The following is a 16,988-nucleotide window of genomic DNA, read 5'->3' as shown; positions in this document are numbered from 1 at the left end:
TGTTCCTGTGTCCCTGTCTCGAGCAGTTGAATGACTCCCTCCTGTTCCTGTGTCCCTGTCTCGAGCAGTTGAATGACTCCCTCCTGCTCCTGTGTCCCAGTCTCGAGCAGTTGAATGACTCCCTCCTGTTCCTGTGTCCCTGTCTCGAGCAGTTGAATGACTCCCTCCTGTTCCTGTGTCCCTGTCTCGAGCAGTTGAATGACTCCCTCCTGTTCCTGGGTCCCAGTCTCGAGCAGTGGAGTGACTCCCTCCTCCTCCTATGTCCCAGTCTCGAGCAGTTGAGTGACTCCCTCCTGCTCCTGTGTCCCAGTCTCGAGCAGTTGAGTGATTGCCTCCTGTTTCTTTGTCTCATGTTTGTGAAAATAGGTGTCCTCCTCCTGTTCCTGAGTAACAGACCCCAATAGCTGTGTGCTCTCACCCTGCTGCCCCTGAGTAACAGACTCCAATAGTTGTGTGCTCTCCTCCTGCTATTCCTGAGCAACAGAATTCAATAGCTGTGTGCTCTCCTCCTGCTGCTATTCCTGAGTAACAGGAAAAGCTGTGTGCTCTCCTCATTCTGCCTGAGTAACAGGGTCCAATAGCTGTGTGCTCTCCTCCTGCTGCCATTCCTGAGTAACAGGCTCCAATAGCATTGTGCTCTCCTCCTTCTGCCCTGAGTAACAGGCTCCAATCACTGTGTGTTCTCCGCCTGCTGCTCCTGAGTAACACGCTCGAAGAGCTCTGTGCTTGCCTGCTGCTCCTGTGGAATGGAATTGAGTGACTAAATGGCCTCTTCACATTCCTTTCAGCTGCTATTGACTGAAAAACTTTCTCCTGTTTCTGTAAAGCACCATAAAATCTGAATGGTGCATTTATATTTTATTTCTCAGTAATTGAGCAAACATGCTGACTGACTGCTTTAGTTATTCAGATCTGAGAAGCTGAATGAGTAACAGGTTTGAGAGGCTGAGTGGGTCCTCCTGTCCCTCTGCAACAGACTCAAGAGGCTGAATGGCCTCTTCCTGTCCCTCTGAAAGGACTAGAGAGGCTCAATGGCCTCTTCCTTTCTCTCTGTAGCAGACTCAAGGGGCTGAATGGCCTCCTCCTGTCCCTCTGTAACATACTCGAGAGGCCGAATGGTCTCCTCCTGTCCCTCTGTAACATGATCGAGAGGCTGAATGGCCTCCCTTGTCCCTTTGCAACAGACTCGAGGAGCTGATTGGTCTCCTCCTGTCCCTCTGTAACAGGGTCGAGTGGCTGAATGGCCTTCTCCAGTCCCTCTGTAACAGACCTGAAAAGCTGAATGGCCTCCTCCTGTCCCTCTGTAACAGACTTGAGAGGCTGAATGGCCGCATCCTCTCGATTTGTAACAGACTGGAGAGGCTGATTGGTCACCTCCTGTCCCTCTGTAACAGACTTGAGAGGCTGAATGGCCACCTCCTCTCGATTTGTAACAGACTGGAGAGGCTGATTGGTCACCTCCTGTCCCTCTGTAACAGACTTGAGAGGCTGAATGGCCGCCTCCTCTCGATTTGTAACAGACTGGAGAGGCTGAATGGCCTCCTCCTGTCCCTTGATAACAGACTCGAGAGGCAAAATGGTCTCCTCCTGTCCCTCTGTAACAGGGTCGAGTGGCTGAATGGCCTTCTCCAGTCCCTCTATAACAGACCAGAGAGGCTGAATGGCCTCCTCCTGTCTCTCTGTAACAGACATATGGGGACAGAATGACTTCCTCTTGTTCCTGAGCAGCAGTCCCGATGATCTGAATGACGTCCCAAGGTTATGGAAGGATTTGACAACAGTGCATATAAAACCAGGAGCAACATTGCACAAAGTCAAAGGGCAATAAATATTGTGCATTGGTTTATTGTCTCTGGAAATTAACCCACCAGTCACCTCATGCAGCTGGTCTTTTACTTTATCACTGTCTCACTTTAGAAAAAGCATGTAATAGATACAGTCCTGCAGTGTTCTTGCACTACTCCCACATACACGGAAGGAAGAATAAGAAGATTGAAAGGTTTATGGTCCATTCCTAAGCAACACCCATCTATTCCACCCAGACGGAGTAAATATTCCCTTTTATTGGAATACGAAAAATGATGTAAGGAAGGAGTTAACTGAGCCTGTTTGTTCATTGACTATGATTAACGTCAGTCTCCATGGATTGTAATTATGCCAGTGGAAGGTTTCAATCTTTTAATGATAAATGGGCCCCGTTCAATGTGTTATCCCACAGTATGAGTGGGAGCATCGCTGACAGCACTGACAGGGAGAGATAGGGAGGAGAGATCAGAAGCTGAGCACAAGAGACTGGAATGTTCCAACAATGAATCAGAATCTGAGAACATTGGACTGGAATGCTCCAACAATGGTTCACAATCTGAGAACATTAGAGTGGAATGTGCCAAGAATAGACAAGAGTTTATATTGGTATGTTTGGCTTCTTTCTACATATTATGATCGAAGACCATTATCGTGGCGGATTAAATTTGCACTTTATACTATTCAATGTTTTTATTATCCAATCCTGGCTTTCGTTGGTATCCCTGGTAAGTCTCACTGTTCAGTCATTAATTTTATAAATCATGATTGACTGTAATACTATCCTTTAATTGACCCTACTAGCTTTGTCGCTGTTATTGTTCCTACTGAGAGTCTAAATCCAGATATTCACTTTACAAACTACTACTAACTGCAGCAATGAACGTGTTAATTCACTCTCTCCCTCCTTGCTTCTGGCAGTGTTACTCATGGGTTTCTATGTTGATCTGTTCAGTTTCAGTTGTGAACCATGATTCATCCTATCACTGCCCTTTTGATTTAAATAATGAAAGCATTGAGGTCACAATCTTCAGTTCTGGTTACAAACTACATTTCTTTCCTCTGGCTACATCCCATCCCTGGCCCATACTGAGTCTGAAATAGACAAATGACAACAGTAATGACCCCTTTGACCAAGAGCCAATTCCTGACACCATATCGTGACCACTCATAATTGTAACTAATGATAACTCCAATATATACTTCACTAGCTCATCCCATCTGCTATTTGAACCAAGAGCCGTGAAATTCAAAGGTGAATACAGTCTATTCACTGGAATAGACTGTTTACAGCTCCCCATGCTATGCAGATAGTCCAGTTTACAGAGCAATACACTGGCATAGCCTGCACAACTCCCCACCCTGGATAGATAGTCCAATATACTGAGCAATACACTGGCATAGTCTTCACAGCTCTCTGTGCTGGACAGATAGTCCAGTTCACTGAGCAACATGCCCAGCATAGTCTGCACATCTCTCCATGCTTGGCTGTTGTCTTGTCCCAGTTTATAGTGTCTGGGTTTTGATCTGTGATGCAGATTCAGAATTTGATGCAACAAATTATGTCAGCTGATCTGATAATGCCGTTATTCAATGTTCTCATTCTTGTGATTGGACCCTCCAACGTCTGACTCCTCTAGTTAGTCCCACTGTCCTGCGTTTTTCCTCATATTTCACCAATATTTCTATTTCTATCTTAATTCTTTGTTTCTATCTTTAATGTGAATCTTTCTGTCCCTCCGTATCTTTCCCTGGCCTTGGGTTTTGGCTCCCAAATGTATCGAGTGCTGACATTGTGAAGCTCAGAAATAATGAAATGGTGCGTGTTTGGCTGTTGTTCATTTCCCTGTGTGTCCCATGTCCCATATGCAATCCTGCAGTGCTGTTGCACTACTCCCACACACATGGAAGAAAGAAAAAAGATTGAAAGTTTTATGGTCCATGTTAGACAGATGGGTTCCAGGAGCTTTGACTCATGTCTTTGAAACTTGGACTGTGCCTGTCCACTGAATGTCTGTGTTTGTCCCTCTCAGTTGATTGTGTGGTCAGTAACACGAGGAAGTCCCTCGACTATTATTGTGAAGGAACAGGCATCTAACTTGTCGCTTACGGGCTTCTGACTGACTCCTGTTATTGAAAAGTTAGTGGAGGTGCTGGGAATGGTTTGCTGGATGTTATGCTGTGAGCTGCCTTAGACACTCAGGGAGATCTGAGGATGAGATGACCCAACTCTGAATGTAGCATGGGGACTGTAGTTACAGCATCAGGGATTATAACATGAACAACAAATGGAGTAGAGACTGCAGAGAGGGGAAGCTCTAACACCACGGAGTGAGTGTATGTGGGGAAAGGAGTTTACCAAATCTATCTGTGTCTACATGTGGACACACACACCCCACCCTTACATGCACACTGCCCACACAAACATACACACACATACCCTCTTTCTTTCTCACACACATGTGCACACACACTCTCTTTGTCTCACTCTCCCGCCACCCCCGCATACACATACTCTGCATTTCTCTCATGCACACACGCATAAAGCTGTGGGGTGAATTTGAATTTGCAGATTTGTATTTGTAAAAGCATTCTATTTTGTTTAAAAAAACATACAATTTGTAGGCAGTTAGTCAATGTGGCATTTTTTACAGTCCTGCTTTGGAAATGAAACCAGTCCAACTCCAGAGTAAGACACAGACAGACTCCAAAAAAGACTTTCGCTGGTTTTGTGCAGGCAAGGTCACATCTTAGCAAATATAATAGAATTCTTTGAAGAAGTGAAAAAATTGATAGTGAGGAAAGGGCTGCAGATGTCAGTAAAGTGTTTGATGAGGTAAGCTGATGGAGTAGGTGAAGTCGAAAGGGGTCCAGGGTGTACTAGCTAGATGGATAGAGAATAAGCTTGGCAGCAGCATACAGAGAGAAGTAGTGGAAGAGAGTTTCTCAAAATGGAGAGCTGTTCTGGGTGGCGTTTCACAGGGATTAGTGCTAGGTGCACTGTTGTTTATGATATACATAAATGATCTGAAGGAATGTGTAGGTGGTCTGATTAACAAGTTTGCAGATGACACTAAGATTAGTGGAGTAGCGTAAAGTGAAGGGGACTGTCAGAGAATGCTGCAGCATACAGATAGATTGGAGAGTGGTGCGGAGAAATGACAGATGGATTTCAGTCCGGGCAAAAGTGAGAAGTAGCATTTTGGAAGATCCAATTCAAGAGTGAACTATAGGGTAAATGGAAAAATCCCTGCGGAAATTTTATGTACAGAGAGATCTGGGTGTTCAGGTCCATTATTCGCTTAGAGTGGCAGGTCGATAGAGTGGTCAAGAAGACATACCGCATACTTTGCTTTCTGCATTCCACCAATTTAAGTAGGGAAGAAAAGGGAAAGTGGAGAACTACAGGAGAGCTAACTTGTCATCCACAGGAGGGAATCTGTTGGAATCTATTGCATACAATGGTCGGCAGGTCCTGTAACAGTTGTAAAAGTCTGTGGTTCGACAATTTGGAATACTTCGTACAGTTCTGATCGCCACATCACCAAAAGGATGTGGATGCTTTGGAGAGGGTGCAGAGGAGTTTCACCAGGATGTTGCTTGGTATTGGAGGGAACTGTCTATGAAAAGAGATTTGGTAGTTTAGGATTATTTACATTAGACTGACGGATGTTGGTCTGACCTGATTGAATTCTACAAAATCATGAGAGGTACAGAGTGGATAGCAAGAAGCTTATTTCTAGAGTAGAGTACTCAATTGCTAGGGGTCAGGACTTCAAGATGAGAGGGGAAAGATTTATGGGAGAAATGTTCAGCAAGTTCTTTTCGCAGAGACTAGTGGTTTCCTGCAACGCATTGCCAGCGAAAGTGGAAGACGTGGGCATTTAATATGTATTTATGCAGATACATGAATGGGCAGAGAGCAGAGGGATACAGATCCTTCTAAAATAGGTGGCCTTCTCCTGTGCTGGAATTTTCTTTCTTCTTTGTAAACACTGGCGAAAAGCGTCTGGCCCATATTTGAAAGGAAACGTAAAACAAGGTCAAATGTGGAATAGTGAATGTGTGGACAGGATAATTAATTGTAGAGAACAGAAAATTGACAGGGAGACAAAACCGTTACATTATGTCTGCCTTCATGTAGGACGATCCAGAAAATCTCCCAGAAAAACTAAGTGACCGTCGACCCTTTGTATCTAAATATTAAAATCGCTCATATACAGTTACGAGGTAGAATTTGAAAACATACCTGGATTGAGGGTTGATAAGTCAGACAGACCAGATGTATTTCATCCTGCAATTTCAGAGAAAGCAGCAATACATAGATGGATTGAATTGGGGATCACTGTATTTATCCGTATTCAATTTGAACAGATATAAATGCATTCCAACCATTTAAGAAGGGAAGAAGAGGGAGAGTGGAGAGCTTGTCATCCGCAGGCGGTAATCTTTTGCAATCAATTATAATCTCATATACAGATCCTATGTACTGAATGGATACACTCCATATTAATTCCTCAGGTGGCAAGATTGTCTGCTGAGGAGACTTGGTCTGGGATCAAGGGGGAAATCTGTGTGAAGCTGATGAACATCGATAGATTTATATATGGGAGCTCCACGTTTTATTTGAGAGGAGGATTTAGGGACAGACTTTGCGAAGATGGGCTGGGAAGCTCTTGAGCAGATTGATGTAAGATGCGAGCAGGGATTGGTCGTTTTCGCTGGTATATAATTGGACACTTTCCTTGGGTCCAGATCAATTACATCTCAGGCTGCTGTTGGAGACAAGAGATGAAAGGCGTTGATGCAAATGTTTAAATAGAATCTGGTCACAGGTAAGGTGTCAGAGGACTGGATAACACCGTTTCTGGGAAGGGTTGTAGAGATTGACCAGGGAAGCACAGACCAATGAGTATCAGATCAGTGTTCTGGTAACTATTGCAGGAAATAGGTGGTGGTAGAAGGTTGTTTGTGTGACTGGGGACCACAGGGATCAGTGCTGTGTCCCTTATTATTTGTGGTATTCATAAATGATATAGATGTGAATGTGGAGGAGCGTGGGGTGTGTGTAATAATTACGTTTGTATTTGAAACAAGGATTAGCCAGGTGGTTGGCAGTGAGGAGGAAGGTCTTACGTTACAGGAAGATACAGATGTATTGATCAGATTGAAAGATCAATGGCAGATGGAATGTCACCCTGATAAATATGAGGTGATGCACTTTGGAAGACGGAACATGACAGGGAAGGACTCAATGAATGGCAGTACACTGGGAAGCTCAGAGGGTGCTGCTCCACACATCCCTGAATGTGATTGGACAGGGAAATGGATGAGCTAAGAAGTCATTGGATAGGATAGCCTTTAAAGGCATAGATTCCAAGTGCTATATAGCACTTTGGTTAGTTCAAGATTGAATACTGTGTGCAGTTCAGAGATCCACATTACAGGACGGATGTGATTGCACTGGAGGGGGTGCGGAGGAGATTCACCAGGATGTTCCCTGGGATGGAACATATCAGCTCTGGAGAGAGGCTGGGTAAGCTCGGGGGTTTACTTCAGAGAAGAAAAGGCTGACAGCGACATGATTCAGAAGGATAAGATTACGAGGATCATGGAAAGGGTGGATAGACAGCAGATGTTCCTTTTAGTTAAAGGGTAAAGAACAAGGGAGCACACTTTTAAAGCTAATGGTTTGAGATTTCGAGAGGACTTGAAGATGGTTTTTCACCCAGAGGGTGTTGGGGTCTGGAATGCACTTCCTGAGAGGGGAGATATTGTGGGTCATCTCACAGCCATTAAAAGGCACTTGGACAAGCACTTGAAGTGTCATAACATTCACGTCTCCAGGTCTGATGTACGAAAGTGGGACTAATGTAGATTGCGCTGCATTTCTGACTGTACATAATCTTTGCTTCTGTGAATGTATGGCATGGAAGGTCAATCACCGAGCAGCTTAAGACAGGAATTGATGAATTTCTGAAGAGTACATCAATAAGAGTGAAATGTAAAAGTGTCTCAACGTACAGTATGCCAAGGTGAAAAGTTAAAGAAGATAATTGTAGCTTCCTTACAACCTGAAACCAAAGAATGGAGAACAGGAAAATGGCAGGACTATGAAGCAACTACTTCTGTTCTGCCTTCACAAAGGAAAACGTTAAGAAAAAACTTCCAAGCAATCCTCAGTTTACTGAGAAAAATGAAATAGAATCAATTCTGTAAATAAGCAGTTTTGGAGAAAGTATTTGGACTGAAATCTGATAAATCCCATGGCCTGCTAATCTATACTGTTGGTTACTAAGGGAGGTTGCCAAGGTAATAATGAGTACTCTGTTTATCCTCTTCCAAATGCTTGATGATTCTGGAACTGAATGGACAGATTTGAGAGCAACAAATGTAACCCCAGTATTTCTAAAGGAGGCAGGGAGAAAGCAGGGAATTACAGTATGCTTAACATCAAATAAGCAATCGGGACAATACAAGAGTATATTAGAAAGGATGCATTGTCTGGGAACTTTGAAAATTACATAAATGTAAAAGTAATTAACGTAGATCAAGTCAATGCTGATTTATTAAAAGCCAATCATATTTGAGAAACTGACTGGGAAGTAAGTTATGGCGAAGCAGTGGATGCAGTGAATTTGGATTTTCAGGAACATTTTTGATGAAGTCCCAAGACTAGCGTTGTGACAATGCTACTCCTTTAACAAGTTTATTCGCTTTGTTTTATTTTTCATGGAGATCTTAAAAGCAGCGAATCCGAAAAGTCTGGGTTTGACTACTTGGGAATGCTTTAAATTCTAAAATAAAAGCACATACAATGAGGAGTACGTCTGGTCATGTGCAATGAGACAGGAATAATTATTCGCATCATAGTTAGGGATTAAGGAGTGAAGGAGTGATCACAGTGTGGTTGCATTTTGAATACAGATAGAGAGTGTGAAGATAAAATCCAATGCCAGGGTCCTGTGCTTAAACAAGGTAGACTACAATAGAATGAGGGAAAACTTGGCTGAAGTTGCCTTAAGGAGAAAGTGAGGACTGCAGATGCTGTAGATCAGAGCTGATAATGTGTTGCTGGAAAAGAGCAGCAGGTCAGGCAGCATCCAAGGAGCAGGAGAATCGACATTTCGGGCATGAGCCATTCTTCAGGAATGTTGCCTTAAGCCAATACTTTATGATAGGGCAGTTGACAAGCAGTGGAGGATTTTCAAAGGAGATTTTGAATATTCGTGACAAAAGTATATTCCAGTGAAAAGGAAAAACTTGACGAAAAGGGGTAATGTGCCATGTGTTTCTAAGGAAATAAGGGACACTATCAAATTGAAAGAGAAGCAATGCAAAGTGACCAAGAACAGCACGAACCTAGAAGACTGAGGAAAACTTTAAAGGTCAACAGAAAGCCACAAAATGAACTATAAAGAAAAGTATGACAGAACACGTGAAAAAAACAAGTACAGAATATAAAGATAGATAGCAGATGGTATATACCATAAATATGTAAAATGAAAATGTGTGGTTCAAGTAAATGTTGAACCTTCAGAGGATGAGAAGGGTAATTTAGTTTTAGGATATGACGAAATGGCCGAGGCATTGAACAGGTATTTTGTATCTGTCATCACAGTGGAGGACACTAATAACATGCTAATAATTGATGAAGAGACGAAGGTACTTGAGGACCTTAGAAAAAATCATTATTACGGAAGCAAATGGAGCTAAGGGTAGACAAGTCTGATGGAATGCATCCCAGTGTCATAAATAGATAGTGGGAGAAATAGCAAGTGCACTTGTGGCAATTAGCTAAAATTTGCAAACTCCAGGACAGTCCCAGCAGATTGGAAAACAGCAAATGTGACGCCCCTGTTTAAAAAGGAAGGTGGACAAAATATGAGGAATATAGACCAGTTAACTTTACTTGTGAAATGGGGAAGCTGCTTGAGTGCATTATCAAGGAAGAAATAGCAAGGCATTTCGATATAAATCGTCCCATTGCACAGACGCAGCCTTTGTTTATGAAGAGCAGGTCATGCGTAACAAGTCTTTTGGAAATCTATGAAGACATTACCAGCAAGGTGGACAACGCGGCACCAGTGGATATGGTGGAAATTGATTTCCAAAAGGTCTTCAATAAGTTGCCACACAAGAGGCTGCTGTATAAGATAAAGGTGCACGGTGTTACGGGTAAAGTATCAGCATGGATAGAGGATTGCGTGACTAACAGGAAGCAAAGTGTGGGTATAAGTGAGTGCTATTCTGGCTGGCAATCAGTGACTAGTAGTGTGCCTCAGGGATCAGTACTGGGGCTGCATTTATTCACAATTTATATCGATCATTTGGAGTGTGGGACTATGTGTACTGTGTCACGGTTTGCAGATGACACGAAGTTGAGTGGCAGGGCAAATCGTGCAGAGGAATATGAGACTTTGTGGAGGAACATAGAGACTTTGACTGAATGGGCAAAGGTCTGGCAGATGGAGTACATTGTTAATAAATGTGAAGTCATCCATTTTATTATGAGTACCAGTAAAAAGGATTATTGCTTGAATGGTAAAAGGTTGCAGCATGCTGCTGTGCAGAGGGACCTGGGTATCCTTGTGAATGAATCGCAGAAGGTTTGTCTGCAGGTACAGCAATTACTGAGGAAGGCAAATGGTTTGTTGTCCTTCGATGTAAAAGGAATTGAGTTTAGAGGCAGGGAGGTTATGTTGCAGCTGTACATGGTGCTGGTGAGGCCATAGCTGGACTACTGCATGCAGGTTTGGTCTCCTTACTTGAGGACGGATATACTTGCACTGGAGGGGATGCAGATTATTATTGGGGTGATTCCAGAGGAGAGGGGGTTGGTTTATGAGAGGAGACTTATCAGACTGAAATTATATTCATTCGAATTTGGAAGAATGATGGGAGGATCTCATAGAAACATATAAAATTATGCAGGAAATATATAAGTTAGAAATACAGAGGATGTTTCCACTGGAAGGTGAAGCTCGGACACGAGGGAATCCCCTCAATATTAGAGGAAGTAGATTTAGGAATGAATTGCAAAGGATCCTCTTCACCCAGAGATTTGTAATTCTCTGGAATTCCCTGCCCAGTAAAGTAGTTGATGCTACTTCAGAAAACGTTTTTACACTCAGGTAGATACTTTTTGAACAATAATGTAAATAAGGGATACGGTGAGAGCACGCATAAGTGGATGAGTCCACGAGTAGATAAGCCATTCTACTCAGAAATCAGATCAAACATTTGTTCAAAGGTATTAAATGCAGTCTTTCCAAATCTGCTGATGGTACCAAACTGAGATTGTGAGTGGCTGAGGAGGATATAGAAAAGTTCCAAGGTTATTGAGACAAGTGGAAAAATGGGCAAATACGTGGCAGATGAAGAACAATGTCGATAGACGTAACATTAAGCACTTTGGTTGGAAAAATAGAATAACAGGCTAGCATTTCAGAAAGAATTGATGTAGAAATGTTGCTACATGTATATACTTATGTGTATATTTTTGTTTACTTCTTCACCGAACTATGAGGTCCATGCAGGGCAGTGAATTCTGAAGCCAGGAGTCAATACTGTGATTGATATTGGCACACTGACCAGTGTACATAGACCCACCAAGTAGCTGGCTGTATCATTTAAAAGGATCTCGATCTCATTGGACACCTGTCACACAAAGCAATATTGCAGCAACAGAAAGCAGGTAGAAAGATAAATGATGTGGTGACCTTCATTTCCGGGGGATTTGAGTCCAGGAGTAAGGGTGTCTTACTGCAGCTGTACAGTGCCTTGGTGGGACCCCATCTCGAACATTGGGCAGTATTGTATGCAGTTTTGTTCTCCTTACCTAACAAAGGACAAACCTGACATTGAGGGGGTGCAGTGGAAAATTACCAGACTGATCTCTGGGATAACAGGTTTGTTGTGGGAGCAGAGTTTGGGTCAACTGGGCCTGTATTCCATGGGCTTTAGGAAAATGAGTGGAGATCTCAGTGAAATATATAAAACTCTGACAGTGTGAGACAGATTGGAAGCAGGGATGATAATTCCCTTGGCTGGGACGGCTAAAAGAAGGAGCCACATATTAGGTACAGGCAGGCCACTCTGCGTTGAGATGAGAATACATGTTTGCACTCACAGACTGGTGAACCTGGGGAATTCTATCCCACATAAGGCTGTGGAAACCAAGGTACTGAATATAAATAAGTATTTCTAGACACTAATGGGGAGAGGTTACAGCAGGAGTTTCATGTGGAGATAACGGATCAGCCATCGTTATATTGAATGCCGACATCGTGGGCTGAAGGGCCTGTTCTGTGCTGTACTGTTCTATGTTCTATGTTCTACTCACACACTGTCACACATAACCCACCACAATCATACTGTCTCCTGACATAAAACAGATAGACACAGAAACACACACACAACACTCCACCAACTCCCTGTCTCCTGACATTATACTGATGTATACAGAAACATAAACACAATCCTCCACCACTACCCTGTCTCCTGCCAATAAACTATTATACACAGAAACATTCACGCAGAATCCTCCACCACCCCCGGTCTCATTCCATGAAACAGATTTACAAAGAAACACGCACACACAACCCTCCGCCACCACCCTGTCTACTGCAATTAAACAGATGTACATAGAAACACACTCACCATACCTCCACCACGACACAGTCTCCAGTCATTATGCACATAAAAACACACAAAAACACCCTCCTCCACCAACACCCTGTCTCCTGCCATTAAACAAAAATCACACACACCCACACACCGACACATAGACTCACATGCACTTACGTGCACACACATACACACACACAACCTTTAACCACCCTCCTGTCTCCTGCCATTAAACAAGTATTCACAGAAACACACAAATAACCCTCCACCACCTCCCTCTCTCCTGTTATTACAGATATACACAGAAACACACAGACACCAATTTCCGCCTCTATCCTGTCTTCTGACATTAAACAGATAAGCATGGACACATACACATGCAAGACTCCACCAACACCCTGTTTCCTTTGAGTAAAAAGGTATACATAGAAACACATCGACACCATCCATCCACCAACACCCTGTCAGCTCCCATTGAACAGATATACACAGACACAGACACACACACAACATGCCAGCACCACCCTGACTCCTGCCATTAAACACATATACACAGAAACATACACAAAACCCTCCACCACCACCCTGTCTCCTGCCATTAAACAGTCACACACAGAAACACACATATACCCTCTACCACCACCCTGTCTCCTGCCGTTTAATAGATGTGCACAGAAACACACACACATACGTACACCACACACCCCTACACCACCATCCTTTCTCCTGACATTATACTGATGCCCACAGAACACACACACAACCCTCCACCACCACCCTGTCTCTGTCATTAAAAAGATATACACAGAAAAACGCACACGCAACACTCCACCATCACGCTGTCTCCTGCAATTAAACTGATAAACACAGAACCACGTACACACACGCAAAAACAGCTCTCCACCACTACCCTGTGCCCTGCCATTAAACTGTTATTCACAGAAACACGCACACACAACCCTCCGCCACAAACCTGTCTCCTGCAATTAGACAGAAGTAAGCAGAAACACACACACAAATCTCTGCCAGTACCCCTGTTTCCTGCCGTTGAACAGATATACATAGCAACACACACATACAAGCCTCCTCCACCACCCTGTCTCCTGCCATTAAACATGTAGGCAGAGAAACACACACCATCCCTCCACCACGACGAAGTCTCCAGTCATTTAACAGATGTACATATATACACAGCAACACACAAAAACATCACCCTTCACCACACCCTGTCTCCTCTCATTAAACAGATATACGCAGAACCACACACACACAGACTCACACACACACAACCTTCTACCACCATTCTGTCTCCTGCCATTAAACAGGTATTCAGAAAAAGACACCCACTCACACACTCACACACACACAACCCACCAGGAGCATCCTGTCTCCTGTCATTATACAGATATACTCAGAAACACACAAACACATCAATTTTTACCACTGTCCTGTCTCCTGCAAAGAAAGATACACACAGAAACACACTCACAAACAACCCTCCACCGCCACCCTGTTTCCTGCCATTAAATAGATATAATCAGAAACACACACACACAACCCTCTACCACCAACCTGCCTCCTGCCCTTCAACAGATGTACACAGAAACACACACACAGACACCCATCCTGACAACACCACCCTGTCTCCAACCATTATGCAGATGTACATAGAAACACACACACAACCCTCCACCACCACCCTGTCTCTTGCAATTAAACAGATGTACACAGAAATGCACACACAATTCTCTGCCACGACACTGCATCCTGCCATAAAACAGATAGACACAGAAACACGCACACAACTCTCTGCCACCACCCTGTCTCCTGTTATTGAACAGATATACACAGAAATACATGCACACAACACTCTAGCACCACCCTGTCTCCTGCGATGCAACAGATGTACACAGAAACGCACAAACACACACGTGCACACACATAGACACACATCCTGACACCACCACCCTGTCTCCTGCCATTATACAGATGTGCGCAGAAACACACACACAACCCTCCACCACCACACTCTCTCCTCGTCATTAAAAAGATATACACAGAAACACACACATACAAGCCTACACAATAACCGTTTTTCGTGTCTTTAAACAGACAAACACAGAAACACACACACACAACCCTCCACAACCACCCTGCCTGCTCCCATTAAACAGATACATACTGAAACACACACACAACCCTCAGCCACCATCCTGCCTCCTACCATTAAACAGATATAAACAGAAACACACATACACAATCCCCCATCACCACCCTATCCGCTGTCATTAAGCAGATATACACATAAACACATACACAAAATTGCACCACATCTCCGTCTCCTGCAATTAAACAGATATGTACTGAAGCACACGTACAAATCCCTTCACCACCACCCTGCCTTATGTCATTATACAGATATACACAGAAACACACACACACACATTCCCTCCACCACAACCCTGTCTCCTGCTTTTAAACAGGTACAAACAGAAAAACGCAAAAACTCACTCCACCACCTCTTGCAATTAGAACATAGAACATAGAGCAGTACAGCACAGAACAGACCCTTCAGCCCACGATGTTATGTCGACCATTGATCCTCATGTATGCACCCTCAAATTTCTGTGACCAGATGCATGTCCAGCAGTCTCTTAAATATCCCCAATGACCTCACTTCCACAACTGCTGCTGGCAACGCATTCCATGCTCTCACAACTCTCTGTGTAAAGAACCCGCCTATGACATCCCCTCTATGCTTTCCTCCAACCAGCTTAAAACTATGACACCTCGTGTTAGACATTTCTGCCCTGGGAAATAGTCTCTGGGGATCGACTCTATCTATGCCTCTCCTTATCTTGTATACCCCAATTAGGTCCCCTCTCCTCCTCCTTTTCTCCAATGAAAAAAGTCCGAGATCAGTCAACCACTCTTCATACGATAAGCCCTCCAAAGCATCCACATCTTTCCTACAATAGGGTGACCAGAACTGGACGCAGTACTCCAAGCGCGGTCTAACCAAAGTTTCATAGAGTTGCAACAAGATCTCATGAATCATAAACGCAATGCCCCTGTTAAACTTATATACACAGAAAAACACACACACCATAACCCTTTCTCGGGTCTTTAAACGGACAAACACAGAAACACAGACACCATTCCACCAATACCAAACTGTCTGCCACCATTAATCAGATTGCCACAGAAGCGCGCGTGCACACACACACATCCCTCAACCACCACACTTTCTCCCACCATTAAGCAGATTGACACAGAAATACACGCAAACAACCCTCCACAACCACCCTGTCTGCTCCCATTAAACAGATATATACAGAAACACACACACACAACTCTCCACCACCACCCTGTCTCCTGAGCTTCAGTAAATGTGCACAAAAATACAAACACACACACATACACACACATACACACATCCCTACACCACCACCCTGTCTCATGTCATTATACAGATGTACACAGAAACACACACACACACACAACCCTCAACCACCACTCTGCCTCCTGCAATTAAACAGATGTACACAGAAACACACACAAAAACAACACCCCCACTAACGCACACTCTCTTGTCATTAAACAGATACGCAGAAACACACACACATTCGCACACGCAACCTTACACCACCATCCTGTGTCCTGCCATTAATCAGGTATTCACAGAAAGACGTACACACTCACAGACACACAACCCTCCAACACCAGGCTGTCACCTGTCATTACACAGATGTGCACAGAAACACAAATACACGCAAATTTCCACCACCATCCTGTCTCCTGCAATTAAACAGATATACACAGAAGCACACTCACAGCTCTCTACCACCACCCTGTCGCCTGCCATTCAACATATGTGCACAGAAACACAGAAACACACACACACATACACACGGACACACACGGACACACATCCCTACACCACACTGTGTCCTGCCATTATACAGATGTACATAGAAACACACGCGCAAACAACCCTCCACCACCACCCTGTCTCCTGCCTTTAAACCGATATACACAGAAAAACGCGCACACAACACTCCACCATCATTCTGCCTCCTGAAATTAAACTGACATACACAGGAATACGCACACACAAACAGCCCTCCTACACCTCCCTGTCTACTGCCATTAAACTGATATATACAGAAACATACACACAGAACCATCCAGCACAACCCGGTCTCATGCCATTAAACAGATTTGCACAGAAACGTGCACACACAACCCTCCACAACCATCCTGTCTGCTGTCATTAAACAGATATACGCAGAAACACAGACATAGCCCTCCACCACCATCCTGTCTCCTCGTCATTTAAAAGATAAACAGAAACACACACACACAAGTCGACACCACCCCCATTCTCCTGTCTTTAAACAGACATATGCAGAAACACACACACCATCATCCCAGCACAACCCTCTCTCCCAACATTACACAGATTGTCACAGAAACACACACACACCCCTCCACTATCACCGTGTCTCCAGCCATTATGCAGATATACACAGAAACACACCCACAGCCAACTACCA

At 43.8% G+C, this 16,988-nt stretch overlaps 1 protein-coding gene across 1 annotated transcript in view; it reads left to right on the top strand.

Moving 5' to 3' along the window:
* The first annotated feature begins 2,161 nt into the window (after nt 1–2,161).
* LOC148147020 (putative G protein-coupled receptor 139) overlaps nt 2,162–16,988 on the top strand; it is a 32,675-nt gene continuing 17,848 nt past the window's right edge. The window contains exon 1 of the mRNA XM_087996185.1: nt 2,162–2,531. Within this exon, the coding sequence (XP_087852311.1) occupies nt 2,309–2,531 (223 nt within the window). The 5' untranslated portion in view covers nt 2,162–2,308. The remainder of the gene's footprint in view (nt 2,532–16,988) is intronic.

This window comes from Chiloscyllium plagiosum, unplaced genomic scaffold (assembly GCF_037043375.1).
Source record: "Chiloscyllium plagiosum isolate Xiang-an unplaced genomic scaffold, Cpla_swu_hap1 HiC_scaffold_18, whole genome shotgun sequence".
Taxonomy (NCBI): Eukaryota; Metazoa; Chordata; class Chondrichthyes; order Orectolobiformes; family Hemiscylliidae; genus Chiloscyllium; species Chiloscyllium plagiosum.
Note: the sequence above shows the minus strand (reverse complement) of the source record. Positions and strands in the feature narration are given on the sequence as shown.